Raw genomic sequence first — 22,750 nt, 5'->3', positions numbered from 1 at the left:
AACAGAGGCTGGATGGCCATCTGTCGGGGATGCTTTGATTGAGAGTTCCTGCATTGCAGGGGGTTGGACTGGATGGCCTTTGTGGTCTCTTCCAACTCTATGATTCTAAGTGCAACACCTTGGTGTGCCCAGACGTCATAGGTACCAAGGACTCCAGAGCATGTTTTCTATGCGTTCAGTACAACCATCCATTTATGGAGATCATCACAGAGACATCCAGTGAACAAAGAATTAAGAAGCCCTGGTGGTGCAGTGGTTAAATGCCTGTAGTGCAGCCACTCACACACAAGATTGTGAGTTCAATACCAGCCAGGGGCTCTGGGTTGACTCAGCCTGGCATCCTTCTGTAGGTTGCTAAAATGAGTATCCAGCATGTTGGGGGCAATTAACTTACACTTTGTAATTTGCTTAGTACATCTGTAAGTGGTACAGAAATGTACTTGCTAATGTACAAAGTATCCCATGAATTAAAGTCTAAGCCAATGATATTCACAGTGGTGGTCCAAAAAAAATGTGCTGGTCCACAAGCCATTGGATGTCAGTCTGCAGCAAGTTTTCAGAAAGAAAGAAGCATCTGTAGCCAATGGACACTAAGACAATGACAATCTGTCAGTCTACTACAGCTAATAGTTGAAGAAGCCCTGTCTACACCCTTGTAACACTCAGAGGAAGACACGCAGAGTTTGCTGATGCAACCCAAATATCTTTCATCTTAAAATAATTTTGGACACAGACAGCATCAGAAGTAGAAAACAGTTACCTGCAAAGCCTTTTCCATATCTCCCATCTCTAACAAATGAAGGAGATGCTCTTGGTGAAGGCTGATCAGATGATCCCTTGGAATAGGATACAAGTCACCCCATTCTTCACATAATTCATAATCCTATGACAAAGACAACAATATTTCCTTGTGTTACTGCCATTCAGATATTACAAACAACAAAAGCTTTTCGCAAGATTAATGCATTTGTTCTGTAGATGAAAGTATCTCTATTGGACAAGGAAAGAACAGAGTTAACATAACCTGTTTCTTGTTCAACAATATGGCATGGACAAAAGGGAAAGCACTAATTGTGGACTCTTCAGAAGGAGCTGATAAGCCATTGTGGGGAATGAGACAGCAGACCTGATGGAGCCTCAAAACACTGGAACATGCATCTGAGAAACAAACAAACAAATGACTCAGAAACTCATGTCCTACCTTTGCCTCTAGAATCAATCCTATAATGACTAGGGGATCTTCAGTACAGGTTTTTTTCAGCTCTTGCCAGTCATGCCACACTGGGATGTCTTGTAGATTTAGAATCTGATTAAATAAAAGTAAATGCAACTGAATAATCACTTACATTATACTTTTTCTTTTCTTAAAAGGAGCAAGAATGACAACTGAACTAGCCAATCCAGGAATTTATTCTTAATTACAAGTGGGCTGCTTCCAACAGAGCAGGAAGAGTTTTCTTCTTTTTCTATGTAGAATCATCAATGGGTGTAGCCACTCTGCAGAATTAAAGCAATTTGACAGCACTTTAACTGCCATGACTCTATTTTATGGAATCCTGGGAACTCTAGTTTGGTGAGGCACCAGAGCTCTCTGGCAAACCAGGCTGAATACATAATTGTTGTTAGCTGCCCTTGAGTCGACCTTGATTCACGGCGACCTTCTGGATGAGAAATGTTCAACCCCCCCCCCCCAGCCTCTATTGCTCTGCATAGGTCTTGTAGATTCAGGCCCATGGCCTCCCTGTTGGTGTCTATCCATCTGGTGTGTAGTCTTCCTCTCTTTCTGTTGTCTTGTACCTTTACTAGCATTGTTGTCTTTTCCAATGATTCATGCTTTCTCGTGGCCAAAGTATGACAGCCTCAAATTAATCAACTTGGCAGGGTTGCCATAATTCTCTACTATAAACCGGGGCAAAATGTAGGACAAAATTTAGAACAAAATGCAGGACAATTGTAGGATAAAATTTAGCCCAAAATGGAGGACATTTAAAGTCCTCCATTTTTCTTAAATGTCCTACATTTTGGGCTAAATTTTATCCTACAATTGTCCTGCATTTTGGGTTAAATTTTGTCCTGCATTTTGTCCCAGTTTATAGTAGAGAATTATGGCAACCCTACTCCAGGGCAAGTTCAAGATTCCTCTGTTAAAGGACCCATTTGTCTGTCTTTTTTGCTGTCCATGGTGTTCTCATCACTCTTCTCCAGCACAACATCTCAAAAGTTACTTTTCTTTTTATCCACTGTCTTCACTGCCCAGCTCTCACCCGTACATGGTGATAGGGAACACAATGGATTGGACAATTCTAACTTTAGTGCTCAGTTGTACATCTAGTTCTTTCATTGCTGCCCTTTCCATTCATTGTCTTCTTATTTCTTGACCGCAGTCTCCTTTCTGATCAATGTCTGATCCAAGGTATGGGAAATTTTTAATTACAGTGTGCCCGCGTTATATGCAGGCACGCTATACACTGCTTTTAGCATATGCTGAAAGCCGCACAGGAGCACGTGGGGCACAAGGGGCAGTGCATCCCATTGGGGCAAATGGTGCATGCGCCTGTGGTGCATGCATGCCGCCCAGTGCACGAGCCCCATTCATTTAAATGGGGATCGAGCATAGGCGGGGTTTTTTTTTAACCTGGGGGAGTCTGGAACAGATCCTCCAAGTAAAAAAGGGGCTGACTGTATTTCAGTCTCATTATCTAGGTTGAATTCATGTAGGTGCTCATTATTTTTGTTTTCTGTATCTTCAGCAACAAGCCTGCATTTTCTTCCTTCATCTTCCTTAGTTCCAAGTCCATGTTTTCCGCTAGTAACATGGTGTCATCCGCATATCTTAGATTGTTGATGTTCCATCCTATTATTTTTACTCTTCCTTCTTCTGAATCTAAACTTGATCTTCATATGTAGGATAATAATATGCAGCCTCACCTGACCCCCTTGCCAACTTGGAACCATTGTTTCTCCATATTTTGTTCTAACAGTTGACTCTCATTTTAAGTACAGATTTCTCATCAGGACTATCAAATGTAGTGGCACTCCTTCATCTTTAAGAGCACTCCATAATTTTTCATGATCTATGCAGTCAAAGGCTTTGCCAAACTACAAATCTCAGGATTCCACACAATGGAGCCATGACAGTTTAAGTGGTGTCAAACTGCTTTAACTCTGCAGTCTGTACAACATCATTTTGGAATACAAGAACAAGAGAATGGTTCCATTATGAACAAGACTGTATTTGAAGGAAAGAACCTGAGATTTGTTAAAACAGTTTGGCACAGTTCTTCAACAAAAGGGGGTCTGGCAGTTTCAGATACTGAATTACATTATTCTGTCTTTCAACTGAATCAGTTTATTCAATTCATCAGATATGACTCTACAAATAAATACATTTACATGGAAGTCCAGAAAAACTTTTCCTTTGATGAGGGATTACCTACTAATACTGAAAAAATACTGGATGGGATTTCAAATCCCTTGTTGATAAATTATCTTTATCTTTGGAAACTATGAGCAGCTATATTGGTTTCCTGGCCATCACCTATTGTCCCCTTTCTATCACCCTAATATTTATTTTCCTGACAAAGCAGACCAATGTGCAGCATATTTAGAATAAGATATTTACCCTCAAAGGACAGACCTAGAAATAAAGGCAAACTGAAGGGATCAGTATCAACTGGCTCCTAATGGAATAAGTTCTTCAGTAAAAATCTTATACATAAGGGGGAATCATCTTGTTCTCTGCTGCTTTTTGAAACACTTTGTGTAGAAATCTGTAACTCAATTAAAGGACATGCAACAAAAATGTACAGTATGACAGGTTGACAGGTACAGTATGGGGATGGTCTTGGTGTTAAAAGGGGGTGGGAAGAAGATTTCAGGATTAAAACTGCAGATAGTGAGTGGTTTTGCATCCCGTCTTCCCTTTTCTTTTAGGTCTAGATCTGCTCTTAGTAGGGAAAAGGTCCTTAAAGTTAACTATAAATGGTATCTCACCCCTCTCAGGTGAGTCAGAATAGTTTTAAATGTTGTGCCAGCATGTTGGCAAGATTGCTGTTCATTAGGCACCTATTTGCACATGTGGAGAGAATGCTTGAACATTCATAACTTCTGGACTCAAATAGTGGAGCAAATCAAAGCCATCATAAACCAAAAACTGATATAACTAGAGATGTACAGTCCAAATCTTTTTAAGCTTCTAAAGGCAAATTATTCTGAACATGCTTACAAAATGGCTCCAATCTCAATGGAACATTGTGATGCACTGCCAGATGACCTTCTATCTATGCCTTGAGGTTACCTTTTACCTTTTCTCTATTAGGAGGCTCCTCATCAATGATACCTCCCCAGCACCCACTCTTTATACACTTCCCTAAATGAATAAAGCTAGGCTCCCAAGTGTTTTCCTCTTATAAATTTAATATCTTTGGTAGTATATTTTTATGTGCCTTTATGGTTTAGCATTCACACAGGTAGAGACTTCTTTTGTAACAAATAAATATTGACTTTATTGAGTAACACTTAGCAAGAATGTAACTTAGATAGAATAGTTCCAAAGTGGTATGGTTACATAAATATTACAGCTACAGGCATTTCAAAGTTTCCTCTTTACAATCTCTAATACACTTGCTCTCCCATTCCGCATCCTTCTCCCAACTCAGTTTCCTTCGCCTCCTTTCAACTCTTTCCTACTCTCTTAAACCTCTCCCTCAACTGACACTCTACACTGCACTCAACTCAACTGGTTTGAACTTAACGTAACTCAACTGCCTTCACAGTCACTCACTCCTCTCTTTTTAAAGCTACTCATTCTCTTGTAGTTCCTCTCTCAGTCAGCCCAAACCAGAATTGGCTGTCAGAAGTCTGCCCAGAGACTATGTCACAAACGTACTTTTAGATAATTACATCTTTTTATCCTATCTACTCTACATAGGCTCCAAATGACTTTTATCAACCAAGTGTAGAAACATCAGAGAATGACCAGCTCAGAATCTGCCACAACTGCTTCCGTTTTCATCTTACAAATGGAGCCAGAAGTGCAGGGTCAGGATTATAATATACAGGCACTTCTCAAAATCAAGAGAGTGTTGAGCCTCATAGAGTGCCATTTCCATGTTCAGCAGTGGGCAAGACAACAAGGAACAATACTTTAACCCTAACAAGACGGATTGCTTACCTTTTGATAAACCTGAAGTTCTCTTGTTTTGCTCTGCAGATCATATCTGAGCTCTTCAGACACCTCAGGGTCACAGGAACAATAAGCTAGGATCTCCAGACAAGCCTCCAAGGGCCACCTATCTAAACAGCGAAGTGCTAACCTGCTCCTCAGCATGGCATTTCTAATTGGGAATAGATATTGCCAACTTTCCTTACCTGAAAAAGAAGCACAAACCACAGAAAAGAAAGCTGATCTCTGTATACTCTAATTACACAGGAACTAGAATTCCTTGCATTGGATAACATGGAACAGAAGAAAGTGGCAACAATACAATTAAGAACATAGCTGCTATATTCAGAGTTAGCCCACTGGTCCAACTAAATCCTAATTTTCTATAATAAAATAATAATAAATAAATAATAAAACTTTTATTTTTATCCCGCTTTTCTGTGACAAGACAATCAAAGCGGCTCACAACACATTAAAATCCTCATTTACAACATTGTGTCCCAAATTCTCCCCCTTAAAACAGGATTAAACATGTTACAATTAAAATATCTATTAAAACAGAATACACACACACACACACACACACACACACATATATATATATATATATAAAAATAAAAACAAGGACAGAGCGGTGGTCTAATACATGATGTCAGTCATTCTGTGGCCGGGCACTTTTATTCAGGAAAGGCCTGCCGGAAGAGGTCCGTCTTGGCAGCTTTTTTAAAGCTGTCTAAGCTGGCAATTTGACGGATCTCATCCGGCAGGCCGTTCCATAGTTTGGGAGCAATTGCAGAGAAGGCCCTCTGGGAGGTAGCAGTTAGTCTGTTTTTTAAATGCTGCAATAGATTCCTCTCAGAGGACCTGAGTGTGCAGGGTGGATTATATGGGAGCAGGCGATCCCTCAAATAGGTTGGGCCCAAACCATGTAGGGCTTTAAAGGTTATAACTAACACCTCGTACTGTGCCCAGAAACTAATAGGCAGCCAGTGAAGAGATTTTAGGACAGGTGTTATTTGGTCACTCCTAGTTTTTCTGCCAACCAGCCTGGCTGCCATATTTTGCACTAGTTGAAGTTTCTGGACTAGGCACAAGGGTAGCCCCATGTAGAGAGCATTACAGAAATCAAGTCGTGAAGTTACCAGTGAATGTACAACAGTTTCTAGGTCCTTTACTTCCAGGAAAGGGCGCAGCTAGCGTATCAGCTGAAGCTGATAACAGGCACTACAGATTGTTGCATTCACCTGATTTCTCATGTGAAGCGATGGATCTAGGAGCACCCCCAGACTGCGAACACAGTCCTTTGTGGAGAGCGTGACCCTATCTAGGCATGGAGGTTACAACCCTATACCTGGTTTGGGGGCCCCTACTGTTAAGTACCTCCATTCAGCCTGAGTTTGTTTTTCCTCATCCTGCCCATTACTGCTTCAAGACACTGATTGAGGGGAGAAATGCCATCTGTTGTCATAGCTGCTGATCGGGACATGGAGAAATATATTTGGGTGTCATCAGCATACTAATAACACTCTGCCCCATGTCTGCGAATGAGTTCTCCCAGCAGCTTCATATACATGTTGAATAGCATTGGGGACAGTATGGCGCCTTGAGGGACACCACATTTAAACTCCGTTTTCGAGGAGCGACTCTCCCCAAGCATCACCCTCTGGAATCTACCCGAGAGGAAGGACCAGAACCACTGGAGTGCAGTGCCACCGATTCCTAACTCTCCCAGGTGTTCCAAAAGGATGTCATGATCTATTGTATCGAAGGCTGCTGAGAGGTCTAGAAGCTCCAACAGGGTCACGCTTCCTCTGTCAATGCCTTGATGAAGACCGTCAGCCAGAGCAACCATGGCAGTCTCCACCCCATATCCTGTCCTGAAGCTGATTTGAAATGGGTCTAGATAATCAGTTTCATCCAAGATGACTTGGAGTTGAAGGGCGACAGCCCTCTCAATCACCTTGCTCAAAAATGGCAGATGGGATACAGGCCTGTAGTTCTTCATATCCAGGGGACCCAGGGAAGGTTTTTTCAGGAGCAGTCTAACAACTGCCTCTTTTAAGCAATCTTGCAGCGTCTCACCACCTTTCAAGCACAAGCTTTTCTCTATCTGAACCTTTATCCTGCATGTGAAGCATAAAATCTACCAACTGTGCTATAGCCCCTCCTTTTACTAATGGCATGCTTACATTTCCCCCATTGCCGTATATCAGGAACAGTTGAAGATATGCCCATTTAATTTTTTTTTTTTCATTTCTACTTCTATTCCCAACGACCCACCTATCATTAGGTACTTATTTTGAGGTTATGCTCTGGGTTGGTACAGAGGAAACCTCAACACATAATGGCTAAGACTCATCACCACCTAGAGAAGAGGCAGGGAAGTCATGTAATCCAAGTCTGATTGGGCTATTGTTTACTCATCCTCCTGATAAAAGCTTTCAAAAGCTAATTTGCAGAGAGAGAGAGAGAGAGAGAGAGAGAGGAACCAGTAAAGAGAAAAAAGCATTCACCCTCCCAAAAACCAGCCATTGGAATAATTGTAATTTTAACAAAAGGGCAAAAAAATCTGAAGGGGCAAACCTTGATGAAGGACATGGATTCCTCCTCTCTTGCAACCCACAATATACTTTCACAGTACATACCCCATATATAGTATTCTCCAGAGTTTGATGAGAAGAGAAATCCACATAAAGTTGGACATAGATCTAAGCCTCCAGAATTTAAGGACAGGTAAAAATAATGCTTAAGTGTCATGGACAATAGGTAGCTTGAAGAAAAAGCTCATCTCTGGGCACAGACAGGAAAAGAAACTGACAGTGGGGCTATGGGTAAGCAGTGAGCTAATCTGACTTGGATCACATCGCTTTCTCGCAACGTTTCTGGTTGGTGATGGATATAATCCAATTTGAATGGTTTTCTCCTCTGAGAGAATGTCCACAACTACTAGAGGTGACTGAAGGCCCTCAGAATTCAGACTCACTGTCCAAGCCATAGTTTGATCACTGCATCTAAAGCTGTTTATTACATTTTCTACTCTACTTGCGAGAGTGGGGGTGAGAAAAGATCAAGTACTCAGTTGCTGGGCCACTCTCCAAAGTGTCACTTCTAAAGAAAAACAATTTCCTTTTTACCATCAGCAGCAGCACAGCTCAGTACAGCATCCCGCACAGTGATTAGCTCTTCCATATCCTGGCTGTAGAGATCCAAGACTTGCAGAGCTCTGGGCCAATCCCTTGCTGTGAGTGCTTCCTCAAAGATTTCCATTAAGGCCTCAATGGCTGTGTCAGAATGCAATCCCAGGAAGAGCAAGGACATGCAAGACTTGCCACAAAGTCCACTAGTCAAGCTGTTTCCCTCATCTTCAGATGCCCGCAGGGGTTCATACATACTGAACAAAAAGGCTTCCAGAAGCGGAAACTCCTTTAACAGGGCTTCACATTCTTTGGTAATTTGCTCAATAGACAACGGAACTTCCCGCTTGCCTCGAAACTCCATCCACGACAAGCTCTGTTTGGAGATTCGCTGAACCTTTGATACACTCAGACAAGCCATGGCAGCTGTTAGTTTTGACTGGGATTTGAGGAAATTGAGGGTAGAAGTTGTTAGCATGTGCTGGTTCTGCTCACACACAGAGGAAGAGGAATGAGTGGCAGCATCCTCAGTGTCCATAGCAGGATTATGGACAGGTATCTCAACATCAGGTAAGCAATGATATGCATGCAGGTGTGCCAGACTGCTAATATTGGTCACAAGGGATCTAGTCTGATTGCTTTGCCTGGTGCTACATAGAGGTAATGCCTTACAACAATAGTTAATTATCACTTGCTGTACATTTAAGTTCAGTTCTTCATTGGCCAGCAGCAAAGATAACCTACAGGATTAAGAAGTAAAACAGATAATAAATCGGACCTCATACTCTGAGCTTTTTCACATGTTATGTCAGATAATACTTGAATGTACAGTTAATCAGGAGTCACAAGAAATTCTAGCTTCCTGATTAACATACTTGTGTGTAATGTTTGCTGAGTGTGCATGTCACTTTCACAGTTCATATTTTCAGAGATATCCCACCCTCAAATATCTTATTAATAGCAAGTGAATCAGCCCGGTTATAGTCAACTGTTTTATGTGGTAGTTGTCAAGCCATTCTTACACACAACACTGTTACAAGTGGAAAATAGAGGCACAAAATTTGTCAGGTCTACCTGGGAGAAGTACACTAGAATGTCTATAAAAATCCTCCAGAAGTCTTACCGTACACTTATGAATAAAAAATTAAAAACATAGATATTCAATCAGTATGTCACCTATGTTCAAAAGTGACTTACCTATCAGGAGCAACCTGTTTTTCAAACAAAAGCTGGGACAACAAATGAGAAGGACTCTGTTGTAGTAATATGAAAGGGTTTCCAACTCGTACCTCTACAGACTGATCTAGAACAAGAGATATTGGTGGGCAGTCATTTATTATTTACCCCTAAAATACACCTTCCAGACCTCATGCTATGTAGTAAAATAGTTAATCTCCTATGTTCTCCTTTATGCACTCCAGTTTTTACTGCAAATTACAAATTAGTTTATTAAGTGCACTTGCCATATCAATAAAACAAGGCTGCAAAGAGCTGGTAAGACAGATACAGTTATGGAAAAAGTTGTCCACAAATGTACATACAACATGAGGTTGCTCTTTTTCATTTTCATTAAGATATGAAGCTATTTATTTGAATTTTTTTGTTATTTTTGTTTTTGTTTTCTTTCACTGTAATTACTCTTGACTCTTGAATTAAAATCTGGATTAAATTTTTGTAGTAATGTGGCATCACTCACCTAGTTCTGGATTGAGGCTTCGTAGAACAATAGCAGCCAGTTTATTAATATAATGAAAGAACTTTTGTACATAGGTATTCTGCACATGGCTTTCCTGCATGTAGCTCTCTTGCATGGTCTGAGCATGTTGGTCCAGAGTTCTTAGTAAAAGTCTGATCTGATTGTAAACTGGATGTGCCTCTAATTCTGCATATTTCATAGAAGCCTGTTCTATCAAAGAAGCAAGTGGGTTCCCTTTGGAATCTATTATGACAAAACCAAAAACGGATTAAACATAACATGTTTCATCATCTTTTTTCCAATCCCAAATTATATCCTTCCCTTCATATAGACAAGACAATCACGTAAGAACAAACCAGCATGGTTCAACCCTATTCCTACCAATGGGAGAAACCTTACAGAATTTTTAAGCACTAGTATGCAGAGTGTTATGGAGGAAGGATTAGCAGCCTATTTATCTATTATTTCATACCAGTAATAATGATTTTGTCACCTTCATCCTGCTTGTTGAATGTAAGAGTTTAAAATGCATTAAAATCTAAACCTAAAAGAGGCTGTTTGTTTAAGAAGGAACTAACACTTGAAATCCATGTCTGGATTTCATGCCAGCTAAACTCAAAAATAAGAGATTAAAAAGAGGAAGAACAGCTGAAAGCTATAGCAAAGAGAATTTCCCTCTTACAAAGTTAACACACGTTAGCAAGAAGTACTACAAACACTAAGCTTAGAAGCTTTTAATTCTGAAATGTATATTAAATAGGAAATAATAAAACCATTTTCTTTGAGATCTCCCTTATAAATTACCTAACACTGGGATTTTTTAAAAAAATTAAGAGAGAAAGATAAAATTCAAGTTAATAAAAAGGTATGAGTGATTCAGTATAAAATAACTCATTAAACCACATGCAAACACACCTGAAGAATTTTCAACATGTGCCAGTTTTTGCAGTATTTGGTCAAAGTGCTGTGATAAAACAATATGATTAGTAATACAATCCTCCGTCAGGAAGGGATAACAGGACTGTAACAGATCAACAATGCTGCAGTGGAAGTGACTACTTATTTTCTCATCTGAGATTTCTGTTGGAAAACAAAGGGTAAAGTCAATTAATGGCAAAGCTCAGTGTCATTTTAAATATTAAATAGGTAGTTAAAAGCATATAAAGAGGACAAATAACAGTTATTGAGGCTAAACAGTGAATTGAGTTAATGCATCATATGTTCAGCTATCATGCAGCAAATAAAAGCATCATTCCCTCTAATTCGGCACTGTTTACTTTGACTGGTAGGAGCTCTCCTATTATCAACTCCAGTCTGAATTCTCTCGTTTCCAGGGGCTGTTTTACACATTCACATTTTCCTATATGGAACACAAGTGTCCTATACACTAGCATCTGAGAGTGTTTTTTTTTTCTGGAGGTACACCAAATGGGCAGGCAACAGCAACTGTTTGAATCAATATGCTCATAACAGGAAGTCTATTTGGTCCACACATCACAACTTTATAGACCTGCTCAGCTCTAACTGAAATAGGTTATTCTGAGAAAGGCATGGGAAGCAGAGAGACACCTCCCTTCCCCAGTTCTTCCAAGTGGACTGCCAATCAAGTCCACAATAGACACCACTTTCGCTTCCATGGGTTAGTAAGTAGAGAACCAGTTGGTAGCAGAAGTACTACGGTTCTTGTTTCCAATCTCCTTTTTCCAAATATGAATCAAATTCATGGCTGCAACTTGCCGTTTACAAAAGCCTTGAGATTCTGTTAAAAGTACAAAGGGGCGGCCTGTATCCAGCCCTTTCCCTGCCGGATTGGGGCCTCAGCTGCAAAAGCCTGCTTCCCCGCGGCCTGGAAAGGGGTGTCCTTTGGGGCTTCATGCCCCAAGGACACCTGACGGTGGCAGGGAGGAGGAGAAAGGGGCCACTCAGCCCCTTTCTGCCTTGCGTCGCTAGCACAGCCATCTAAAGGCTGCACCAGCAGCGCAAATCCTGGAAGGAGCTCCAAAATGAAGCTCCTTCCTACACTGCAAATAGGGCGCCCCAGGCGCCCTCACACGGTGCGAGGACGTCACTTCCGCGCCACGGTGGTGACGTCCCAATGGCGGCGCCCATGTGTATAGGGCACTGCCATTTTGTACGTCCCCAGGACATATTAGGGTTAGGGCATCCGGAATGCCCTAACCCTACTACGTCCTGGGGACGTACTTTACGCCCGTCTGTAACGGGCCTAAGTTCTAGATTCCAGACTTTGTAAAATAGTCTGCTATATAACAGATATCTACCATTAGAGATTCTAGTTATCTAAAGGTCTGGAAAAAGAGAGGTCTGTATAATATACATACACATGCACCTCAGTAAAACAGTGTAAAACAGGGGTAGGCAACCTTTTTGAGCCGGGGGCCGGGTTGCTGTCCCTCAGACAACTGGGGGGCCGAAGCCGGGGGGTGGAGCTTCCACCCTCTGGGGGCAGAGCCGCACACCGGGGGTGGAGCTTCCACCCTCTGGGGCGGAGCCGCACGCCAGGGCAGAGCTTCCTCCCTCCGGGGGGTGGAGCCGCATGCCAGGGGCGGAGCCTCCACCGACGGCCCGCAAGGAGAAGTAGGCATGTGCCTGGCCTCTCCTCCTCGGTCCCTCCCTTCGGCCAAAGCCCAAAAATAAATAATTAAATAATTTTTTTAAAGAATTAAATAAATAAAAAATAAATAATTCCTACATACACTGCAAACATTATATGAAGTAAAAAACAAAATGGGAACATATACAATATTCAAAATGAAGAACAAGAACAAGAACAAGTAAAGTTAAATAAAAATTAGGAAATCCAGATCAAATGCATGCACAAAGCCTCAACCCAGAAAGGAGCAAGCCAGCCCATGTGGAGGGATTTTGCAAAGAGAATAGCAAGGGATGTAAGCATAAGAATAACAATTTCTTCTTCGTGGTCTCTGCAAATCATACAAATGGGTTTTACTGCGCCTGCGCAGTGTTGCAGCATGGAAGCTACCTGAAAGTCAGAAAGCAGAGGGAAATCATAGAGTTGGAAGAGACTGCAAGGGCCATCCAGTCCAACCCCCTGCCATGCAGGAAATCCAGATCAAATGCATGCACAATGCCTCAACCCAAAAAGGAGAAGCCAACCCATGTGGAGGGATTTTGCAAAGAGAATACCAAGGGATATATGCATGATAATAACAATGTTTGTTAGCATGTGGAAGCTACCTGAAAGTGAGAAAGCAGAGGGAAATCATAGAGTTGGAAGAGACTGCAGGGGCCATCCAGTCCAACCCCCTGCCATGCAGGAAATCCAGATCAAATGCATGCACAATGTCTCAACCCAAAAAGGAGAAGCCAGCCCATGTGGAGGGATTTTGCAAAGAGAATACCAAGGGATATATGCATGATAATAACAATGTTTGTTAGCATGTGGAAGCTACCTGAAGGCCACAGAACAGGGGAAAATGCATGCACACTGTGTCCCAAACCACAAAGGCACAGGTAGTAGGTTTAGCTTCCGATAACCCCCCTCCCCCAATGAACCAACCTCTTATCTTGCGTGGTAGTGGCTCTGGCTCTTTCTTTCTTTCTCTTTCCTTCTCTGCCTCCTCCTCCTCCTCCTTCCCCCCCTCCCCGCTCTTCCATGGGGGGAGGGCTGAGGGCTGAGGGCAGAGCCAGGAGAGCGGAGCCAGAAGGCGAAGGGCAGGGCCAGGAGGGCAGAGAGAGAAGGGAGGAGGGTAGAGCCAGGAGAGCGGAGCCTGAAGGGCAAAGGGCGGGGCCAGGAGGGCGGAGGGCGAAGGAGGAGGAGGGCGTCGCCCATTCGGAGGCCTGGCACCGCCCTGGAGCCCTTGAACAGGGCTCCAGGGAGCACACCGGGCCTCCTAGATGGGCGCTGCCATTTTGATTTTTAAAATGGTGGCGAAGTCTCGCGCGACGAGAAAGGTCGCGCGAGACTTCACCGCCATTTTAAAAAACAAAATGGCAGCCGGAGCGGCGACAATCGGCGGCAGGAGCGAGCGGGGGCCGGTCCTGGCGCCTCTGGGGGCCGGATGTGGCCCGCGGGCCGCAGGTTGCCGACCCATGGTGTAAAACAAAATGTATTTATTTTGCCACCTATAGTTTTTGGCTCAATCTTTGTATTTAAATAAATGTGTATCATGTTTTTCCAAACATTTAAAATAGTCTCCTTTAAAATGTTGAAGGCCAGTGGCAAATGTTTACTGATTTTCAAACAATAAAACTAGTCACAGAATAAAATCATTTTAAAGAAAACCAGTTAGTAAAAGGGAAAGCAAGAACATAAGGTGAAAAGTAGAAAACATTTCTGAAAAGAGGAGTCTAAGGCCAATAAAGAGGTTCACATTAGCCTTCCTCTGGAGGGAGTTCCATGAGTGAACTGTGACCATGGAAAACATCCCTTTCAAGTGTGAGTGAATGAATGAACTAATAATAGGAAGTAACCTAGTTACCTGATTTAGGCTGTCCTTGTGAAGTATTGATAATTTTGCTAATTTGTTGAAGAACCACTGGGAAGCCCCTCATACCATGAGAGCACTGGAGAACTGATTCTAGTCTTTGACCTGTTATTAGATGAAAGGACAAAGTAAAAATTAAAACTTGGAGGGAAACATGCTGACACAATTACATGTAAAATATATTACTGTCATTACAGTGGGCACTTGGTATCCACTGGGTAGGTTTCCAATGCCCTCTGTGGATGCTCAAATCCCATTATATTTAGTGGCATAGTAAAATGGTGACCCTTATATAAAATGTCTTTGCTTTTTGGAATTATTCATTATTTTAAAAAAAAATTCAAGTTGTGGATGGTTAAATCTGTGGATGCAGAATCCATGGATGTGGAGGATCAACTGCATTTTTAAAACTACTTTCAGTAGCTCACTTTTAAAAAAAGCCAGTGTAATTGACTATAGGAGGACACTTACCCTTAACATCAATGCTGTTATGTAACCTTCTCTCTGCAGTTTCTAAGAGATATTTACAGGTTTTCCATAAGTGGCACTGAGTAGAAGCCAAATCAAATATGGCCATAGCAGAGGGGCACAGGCCTTCCAGGACATCGCACAGTGGGTCACTATGATCCAGCTGGATGCTGCTAGCCCAGAAGTTCTCTTGGAGCATAGGGATTGGGCTGTCGGAAGGGGCAAGTAGCTTATCGGTAACATCCGAAATGGAGTAGAACACCATACCTAAGAAAATGAGGCATAAAGCTTGTATGAAGGATCTGGGCCAACATGTAACTTACAGTGTAGGTTCTTCTAATCCTGAAGTCTTCCCTTGGTTTCACTTACATTTTGTCCAATAACTTGTAGCAAGCCTGCACAATGTGGTACAAACAGCCCACTAGCTATGGGTTGTGGTGTGCCAGGTTCTTGCAAACCAGGAGGACGAGGTGTTTCTTCAGCCTATATTCTACAAGGTCTCCTAGTAAGCTTGGCAGAATACATCAAGCGTGCTTTACAGAGAACTGCAATTTAATTATCCTTTAAGTCAACCATCCCACATATACAGTTCCTACAGTACTGTTTTTTATGTCCTATTTTCACGTACCAGATTCTAACTTCTAAAATCCATGATCAAGTTCCTACCTGCTGCTGCTGCATTGCCAATGGCCTGCAGTGTTGAACGACCACTGCCAGACTGCTTGAGGTTTCCAGATCCTTCGGATGACTGATGCTCAATCTTATGCTCTACTTTAGCCAACTCCCTGATTACTTCTTGGTAGCGCTCCAAGAAAATTAGCTCACCATAGGAAGCAGAATTCTCCAGACCGAACATAATAGCCACCTGTCATTGTGGATAAGAGAAGCATCATATATTTATTAGGTAAGAAATATTTTCCCAGTGTATTTATATAGTCTGTTAACAGAAAAGAAGAATAGACATTTATCTCTATTGGAAAGTTTTTTCAAATAATTTCCACAGAGGCACACTTCCAAAGCCAGAGGAAGTAGTTTCTATTCAACAGAGCTTCCCTTAAAATTATTATGGATGCCCTATTCTGACATCTCATTAAATAATTTATTCAGCAATATGAATTACTGAACCTAACTTTAAAAAGTTAATTCTATACAAGTTCTGAATTTAGCCTTTGGCCACTGATGCACCATATCATCAATGTCTTCAACTCATTTTTAGCCTTCAGGATGAGGATCAGGCCCTCCATTCCATACTCCATACTCACAGAGGTAGAGAGGAATGATTGGGAAGAGCTAACTGCAATGAAAAACTACAAAACAAAACAAAAAAACCAAACAGCTTCATTTATATACCACCTCATACTAAACTAATAGTGTCTAAGTGGTTTACATCTGTAAGCTAATTGCCCCCAACAATCTAGGTACTCATTTTAGCGACCTCAGAAGGATGCAAGCCTGAGTCAGGCTTGAGATCTTTCGCTGGTATTGAACTCACAACCTTATGGTTTTGAGTGAGTGGCTGCAGTACAGACATTTAACCACTGCGCCATCAGGGCTCCTACAGTTTTCACAGTCAACCAATCCTGCTAGTGGCGGGTTACACACCGCCAAAAAATACGTATTCCATACGTATTAGGGTTAGGAAGGAGCGGTGCTTCTGCACCCCCTAACCCTAGTACGTATGGAATATGTACAATATGGCAGCGCCCCTTCCACATGGGGGCTGCCATATTGACGTAACGGACGCTCTGCATCCGCACGTGGTGCACCGGAAGTGACGCCGCGAGTGTGCCCTTTGGCACTTGTGGCGCCTCTTCCGGGGCCCGAGAAGGAGCGCGATTTCCGCGCTCCTTCTCTGCAGCGTCCGGGAGTCGCGCCGTTTAAAGGCTGCATCTCCCGGACGCTGCAAGTGGCGGCGGAGCCAGACCGCCGCTTTTCAGTGGTCTATAACCCGCCCGTGTGTACCTGAAGCACAAATCATCTAAGATTCATGGAAAATAATTCTGATAAATCCCTGAATACACTAGCATGGAAACATGATAACTTCCAGGAAACCAATTCATTTCTATAACATCTTGCAGTGATTTCAGAGTTACCTGACGAGCTTCTACGTAGTTTCCTTTCAAGATACAGGCAACAAGAAGAGATTCTGGTGGGGAAAGCATCATTGGGATGAGGGAGTCCTGCTGAGGTTTTATCCTATATTCTGCATCACTCCAGTCCGAAAGTGTACTAGCACTTCCTTCTAAAAACAAAAAGGAAAGAGGATTTAACAAGCATTATCAATTCTCCTTCCTGATGAGGAGTATATTTATAGTAAGTAGTTTATGCCAAGTCCTGTCATTAATTAGCAAGCTACAGAATGCACAGAAAGTTCTTCGGTTTAAATTTTAAAATGTGTTTGCTATGCTTCAGCACTACTCCTCCCAGGATGGTTAACAGTCAATAAAAATATTAATAACAAAATTGTAAGCCATATAAATGAAATAGTAAATTTAAAAAATATTTAAAAGTCATAAAAATTTATAGACGCAAAATTAAAAATATTCAGATGCTTTTTAAGAAAATAAGCTATGAAAATGTTTTTGGTTTTTTTCCACCCACAATACACAAGAGCAGGCACTAGATGAGCCTCCCTGATGAGCAAAACACAGAGGCAGAATAAGGCAGAACAGAATTGAGAAAGCTTCTCCATACCTGATGCAGTAGTGATACTTAATTCGCTGCTTGTGCTCTCTGGCACTGCGTTTGAGGCTTCCCTCTTGCACTCTGAAGTAGAAAACAAACACATTCTTGGTTAAATACCTTTCAGCTACATACAGCCATTAAGTCCTTTTCAGTCTATGTTTCTTGGGACTATCTGGGCATGATATATAATTTAGACATATTGCTGCTGAATCAGTCTGGGAGAGCTTCTTGTATTGTTTGCAGGGGCTGGTTTAAATGTTTCAGCACTCATACAGGGGCTACCCAAAGGAACGTGCACATAGGAATACTATATATATTGATGAAGGGCATGCATGATCTTCCACATGTTACTGTATTACAAATCCTATCAGCTATAGCAAGCATAACAAATGAAGAACAAGAGTAACTGGAATCCAACAAAATCTGGAAGAGCCCATGTTCCCCAGCCTTGCTGTATATGATGTGTGCAACTTTCTTTAATCCATGTCCCAGCCTCATACACTGCAGGTTGCACATTACAAGTAGGAATGCCTGAGAGGGGGAGCAGAAAAATTCAGAGAAAATGGATTATGGAATATTTTATTTTAGAATGATGACTAAAATGTTTAAGACAGGGGTCGGCAACCTGCGGCCCGCGGGCCGGATGCGGCCCGCCAAGGCCTTCTTACTGGCCCCTGCGCAATCCTGCCGCCAATTGCCGCCGATTTTCCCCGTTTTCTCGCCGCTCCGGCCGCCATTTTGTTTTTCAAAATGGCGGCCGAAGTCTCGCGTGACCTCAGGATGGCAAAGGTCACGCGAGATTTCGGCCGCCATTTTGAAAAACAAAATGGCGGCGCCCATGTAGGAGGCCTGGTGCAGCCCCTGTAGCACTCCAACAGGGCTCCAGGGGCTGCAGCAGGCCTGCAGCAGGCTCCACCTCGCCCTCCGCCTCCTCCTCCCTAAGAGCAGGGAAAGGAGGAGGAGGAAGAAGGAAGGAGTACAGAGCGAGAGAGCCAGAGCAGCAGCTGCAGCAGCCACAGCAAGGCCAGAGGTTGGTTCATTGGGGGAGGGGGTTAGTTGGGTGTTCTTTCTGCAAAATCCCCTCTGAGCACCTTGTGGCTTTTTTGAGTTGAAACTGTGCATGCTTGCTGCAGTTTATTTTCAATTGCATTTTAGTAACTTCCTGGCTTGTAATTTTATTAGTATTATTATTATTACTACTAATACTTGCCCTGGGTGTTCTTTCTGCAAAATCCCCTCTGAGCACCTTGTGGCTTTTCTGAGTTGAAACTGTGCATGCTTGCTGTAGTTTATTTTCAATTGCATTTTAGTAATTTCCTTGCTTGTAACTTTATTAGTTGTATTATTATTATTACTACTTGCCCTGGGTGTTCTTTCTGCAAAATGCCCTCTCAATGAGAAAGAGGGGGAGGAGGTGGAAAGGTGAGTCATTTCAGGTCTGCCTTGGGTTTTTTCCATTTTTTAAAAAATATATATAACACTTATTTTTGTTTTTTTATTTCATTATTTTTATTATTGCTTTTTATTTCATTTCATTATTTTTATTATTTATGAAGGTGAGACAGTGTGACTTTCCAAAGTGCTGTAACAAAGGTCTGCTGTAACAATGATAGTGGTGGTGGTGGTGATGATGATGATGATGCTTCGGTGGAAGCTCCACCCCCAGTGTGTGGCTCCGCCCCTGGAGTGTGGAAGCTCCACCCTGGCATGTGGCTCCGCCCCCAGAAGGTGGAAGCTCCACCCCCGGCATGTGGCTCCACCCCTGGAGGGTGGAAGCTCCACCCCCGGCTTCGGCCCCCCAGTTGTCTGAGGGACAGCAACCTGGCCCCCGACTCAAAAAGGTTGCCTACCCCTGGTTTAAGACAAGTGTTCACATATTTATCACTCCAAAATTATTTCTAAAAACTATCTAAGACAGTGGTTCCCAACCTGTGGGTCAGGACCCCTTTGGGGGTCGAATGACCGTTTAACAGGGGTCGCCTAAGACCATCAGAAAACACCTATTTAATTACAGTTATCAAGTAGCAACAGATATAATTTCATGGTTGGGGGTCACCACAACATGAGGAACTGTATTAAAGGGTCACAGCATTAGGAAGGTTGGGAACCACTGACCTAAGAGGAAGACTATTTAAGACTATGTGCAGTACATCAGATCAGTCTTGGCTTCTATTTCTCAGCTCATTTTATGGAAATGAGTGTATTATATCTACTTGACAGTATGGAAAACTAATGGAAACAAAAGGAAATTCTCTGTTATTCCCCCTGCTCCTCAAACTGGCAAAACCAAAGGGATTCCTTATATTCTAGGTACTCTTATAATTCAGGACCTTGTAGTCCTATTTGTACCACATATTTATATACACACACAACCAGACATATATATGTCCGATATGTAATTATAGTGGTCCTTTCCTACCCACGGGTGTTCAGTTCCATACTCTGCCCCCGTAAATAGGAAAAGCACAGTTAGTGGCTCACCATATTATTCTGTATGTGATGACGTGCACATGTCCGTGTTAGGGCATCTGCGTGCACACACTGCCATTAAATAGTATGGGGTATGGCAGGGTGTATTTGGTTTAATTCAATTTGATTCAGCAAGATTTGATTTAATCATGTGATTCCCCCCCCCAAAAAAAGGGCACTCTTCCTCCCTGTAAGCGTAATACATAGTTTATACTGAGAGGTTTGAAGTTTTGTCTATATTTCCCTTTCAATACTACTCAGAGTTATTCGAGATTCATTCTTGCTGGTATCTTAATATTTACAATTGGATGGGTATTGGATATTTTTAATTGACAATTGGATTTAGGCTCACGTTTTAGAACTGTATTATTGAAAGGCAACTCTGTTTACCCCCAGGTAAAGCAATTAAGTTGCAGTAGATACATGTGTATAATGGTTATCAGCTACATGCACAGAATAAGAGAACAGAAAACAACCAGCCTTGGACAACTGTTGCTTGGACAAAATAAGTTCTTCCCTGCATCGCCCCAAACAATGCTGTATTACCAATCCACCTTTATTGTTGATAGGTCAATGTTTAGGATGACTGGAACATTCTTCAAGGGAAAAAAGAGAAGCTGGGTTTTTGCATCTCCCAAACCTTAGGGGTACCACTCACACATGATCTATCCAGGTCTGTTCCCTACTTTTTATCTTATTTTCTAACTAATCTTTATTCACATTATTTTCAACATATAAAAACATATAAAACTACTAAAAAAACATAACCATATATCATAGAAAAAATATCTCCATTCCATATAAAATACCCAATCTTATCATACATTCTTAAACATACATTTATCATATATTGTTTTGCCTTAACATAGCATTATTAACATAATACATGAAAATTACTTAAATTACTATAACCAGTGGAGCAAACATGTAGAAACTAAGCACATTAGTAAAAGCCGATATCAATATAACACACCCATTTCCCATGTATAGGAGCGAGGAGCCTTGCAACCCAAATTGTATAGGGTGGGAACCCTGGAGAAATGCAACCAACACAAAACTGAGATTTTCACATCTTACATTTTTACCCCATTACCTGACTTTTTCTTTTGAGATCGAGTATGCTTTTTCAAAGAGGGTCCTCTTGTTTCATTGCTACATGCTCTAATGGGAGCTTGCTGACTGCCTGGAAGAGCAAAATTTGATCATTACTTTATGTACCTCTGATGATTTCCCTCACATATGGTGAAAGGAAAGGTGGAAAAAAGAAATCAATCAAGCAGAAAGTAGGAGCTCCCATCCTACTAGTTTCTAGGTTAATATACCAATAAACCTGGGTTTTACACAAGTTTGGGGACATGGTAGCCCATTGGCTATGAGTAATCCCTGAACTCCCTTTCAGAAGCTCTTTGTTACCCCAGGATACACTTGCAAAATCATGGACCCTTCACTTAAAAAAAAAATCAGGCCATTTTCAACTCCTTAAAATGTAGAAAAGGAATCAATGCCACTACTATTTTCCTCCACCTGCCCTACCTGACCCTCCAAAAATGGTAGAAAAATAGCTTAAAATTAAATCAAAAGTGGTATCCTATTACGTCTGGCTTCAGCAGAAGTATCTGGGATAGTAGGAAAAAATGTTCCCTTGCCCCTCTGTAGTTGCCCACCCCAGTTCTATACAACAATAACTCTAAGTTATGTACTTCCTGCAGATTTTGTCTCACCTTGGAAACTTATTATTATTATTATTATTATTAACCTTTATTTATGAAGCGCTGTAAATTTACACAGCGCTGTACATACAATCTTTTTAGTTAGACGATTCCCTGCCCTCGGGCTTACAATCTAAAACTATGCAAGATCAGCCCTAGTTAGCACCTATATGGGAGACCACCAAGGAATTCAAGGTGCAATAGACTATACTTCAGAGGAAGATCATGACAAACCATCTGTGAAAATTCCTTGCTTAAGAAAATTAATCTCATGTCTTTTTTTAAAATCAGATGACTGGTTTAGTAGTTGGCGAGAATGCTGTGGATGTCAGTTATCTAGATTTCAGAAATGCGTTTGATAAGGTCCTCCATAATATTTTGATTAGGAAACTCAATTTCTCCACTGGCTGCCTATTAGTTTCCGGGCCCAGTACAAGGTGTTGGTTATCACCTTTAAAGCCCTAAATGGCTTGGGTCCAAACTATCTCAGGGACCGCCTCCTCCCATACAATCCTCCCCGCACACTCTGGTCCTCTGGGAGGAATTTGCTGCAGCCTCAAAGATCTAGGCTTTCGGCTACCTCCCAGAAGGCATTTTCTGTTGTCTCCCCCAGACTATGGAACGACCTGACAAGATCCGTCAATTGACATCTTTAGACAGCTTTAAAAAGGCTGTCAAGACAGATCTTTTCTGGCAGGCCTTTCCTGGATAGATAATCCTGGCCTCAGGAACCCTCTTCTCATGAGAGTCCCTAAGGTCCTCCCTGGAAATTTGAGTGGAATGCTGCCACAGTTTGCTGTTTTGTTTTTGTTTGTTTTGTAATGGTGTGTATGTGTTGATGTTGTTTTAATTTGTTGGTTTTAATTATAATTGATTTAATAACTTTTTAAGGGGGGGAGGGAAGTAGATTTTGATATATATAGTATTGTATTTTATTATTGTTAGCCGCCCCGATTGAC

The 22,750-nt window shown here is 41.8% G+C and overlaps 1 protein-coding gene across 4 annotated transcripts in view; it reads right to left on the bottom strand.

Annotated features, from left to right (window-relative positions):
* The window catches only part of ZFYVE26 (zinc finger FYVE-type containing 26), a 71,184-nt gene that overhangs the window by 30,221 nt on the left and 18,213 nt on the right, over positions 1 to 22,750 (bottom strand). For all 4 annotated transcript variants that reach the window (XM_089521698.1, XM_089521701.1, XM_089521699.1 and 1 more), the window contains 13 exons: positions 21,176 to 21,265; positions 17,623 to 17,694; positions 17,022 to 17,170; positions 15,595 to 15,793; positions 14,932 to 15,195; positions 14,455 to 14,565; positions 10,910 to 11,074; positions 9,995 to 10,237; positions 9,496 to 9,601; positions 8,299 to 9,038; positions 5,174 to 5,370; positions 1,202 to 1,306; positions 761 to 883 (listed from right to left, as the gene is read on the bottom strand). In XM_089521698.1, coding sequence (XP_089377824.1) covers positions 761 to 883; positions 1,202 to 1,306; positions 5,174 to 5,370; positions 8,299 to 9,038; positions 9,496 to 9,601; positions 9,995 to 10,237; positions 10,910 to 11,074; positions 14,455 to 14,565; positions 14,932 to 15,195; positions 15,595 to 15,793; positions 17,022 to 17,170; positions 17,623 to 17,694; positions 21,176 to 21,265 — 2,564 coding nt within the window. The remainder of the gene's footprint in view (positions 1 to 760; positions 884 to 1,201; positions 1,307 to 5,173; positions 5,371 to 8,298; positions 9,039 to 9,495; positions 9,602 to 9,994; positions 10,238 to 10,909; positions 11,075 to 14,454; positions 14,566 to 14,931; positions 15,196 to 15,594; positions 15,794 to 17,021; positions 17,171 to 17,622; positions 17,695 to 21,175; positions 21,266 to 22,750) is intronic.

The sequence above is a fragment of the Sceloporus occidentalis genome, unplaced genomic scaffold (assembly GCF_023333645.1).
Source record: "Sceloporus occidentalis isolate IW3139 unplaced genomic scaffold, rSceOcc1.0.p SCAF_4, whole genome shotgun sequence".
Taxonomy (NCBI): Eukaryota; Metazoa; Chordata; class Lepidosauria; order Squamata; family Phrynosomatidae; genus Sceloporus; species Sceloporus occidentalis.
Note: the sequence above shows the minus strand (reverse complement) of the source record. Positions and strands in the feature narration are given on the sequence as shown.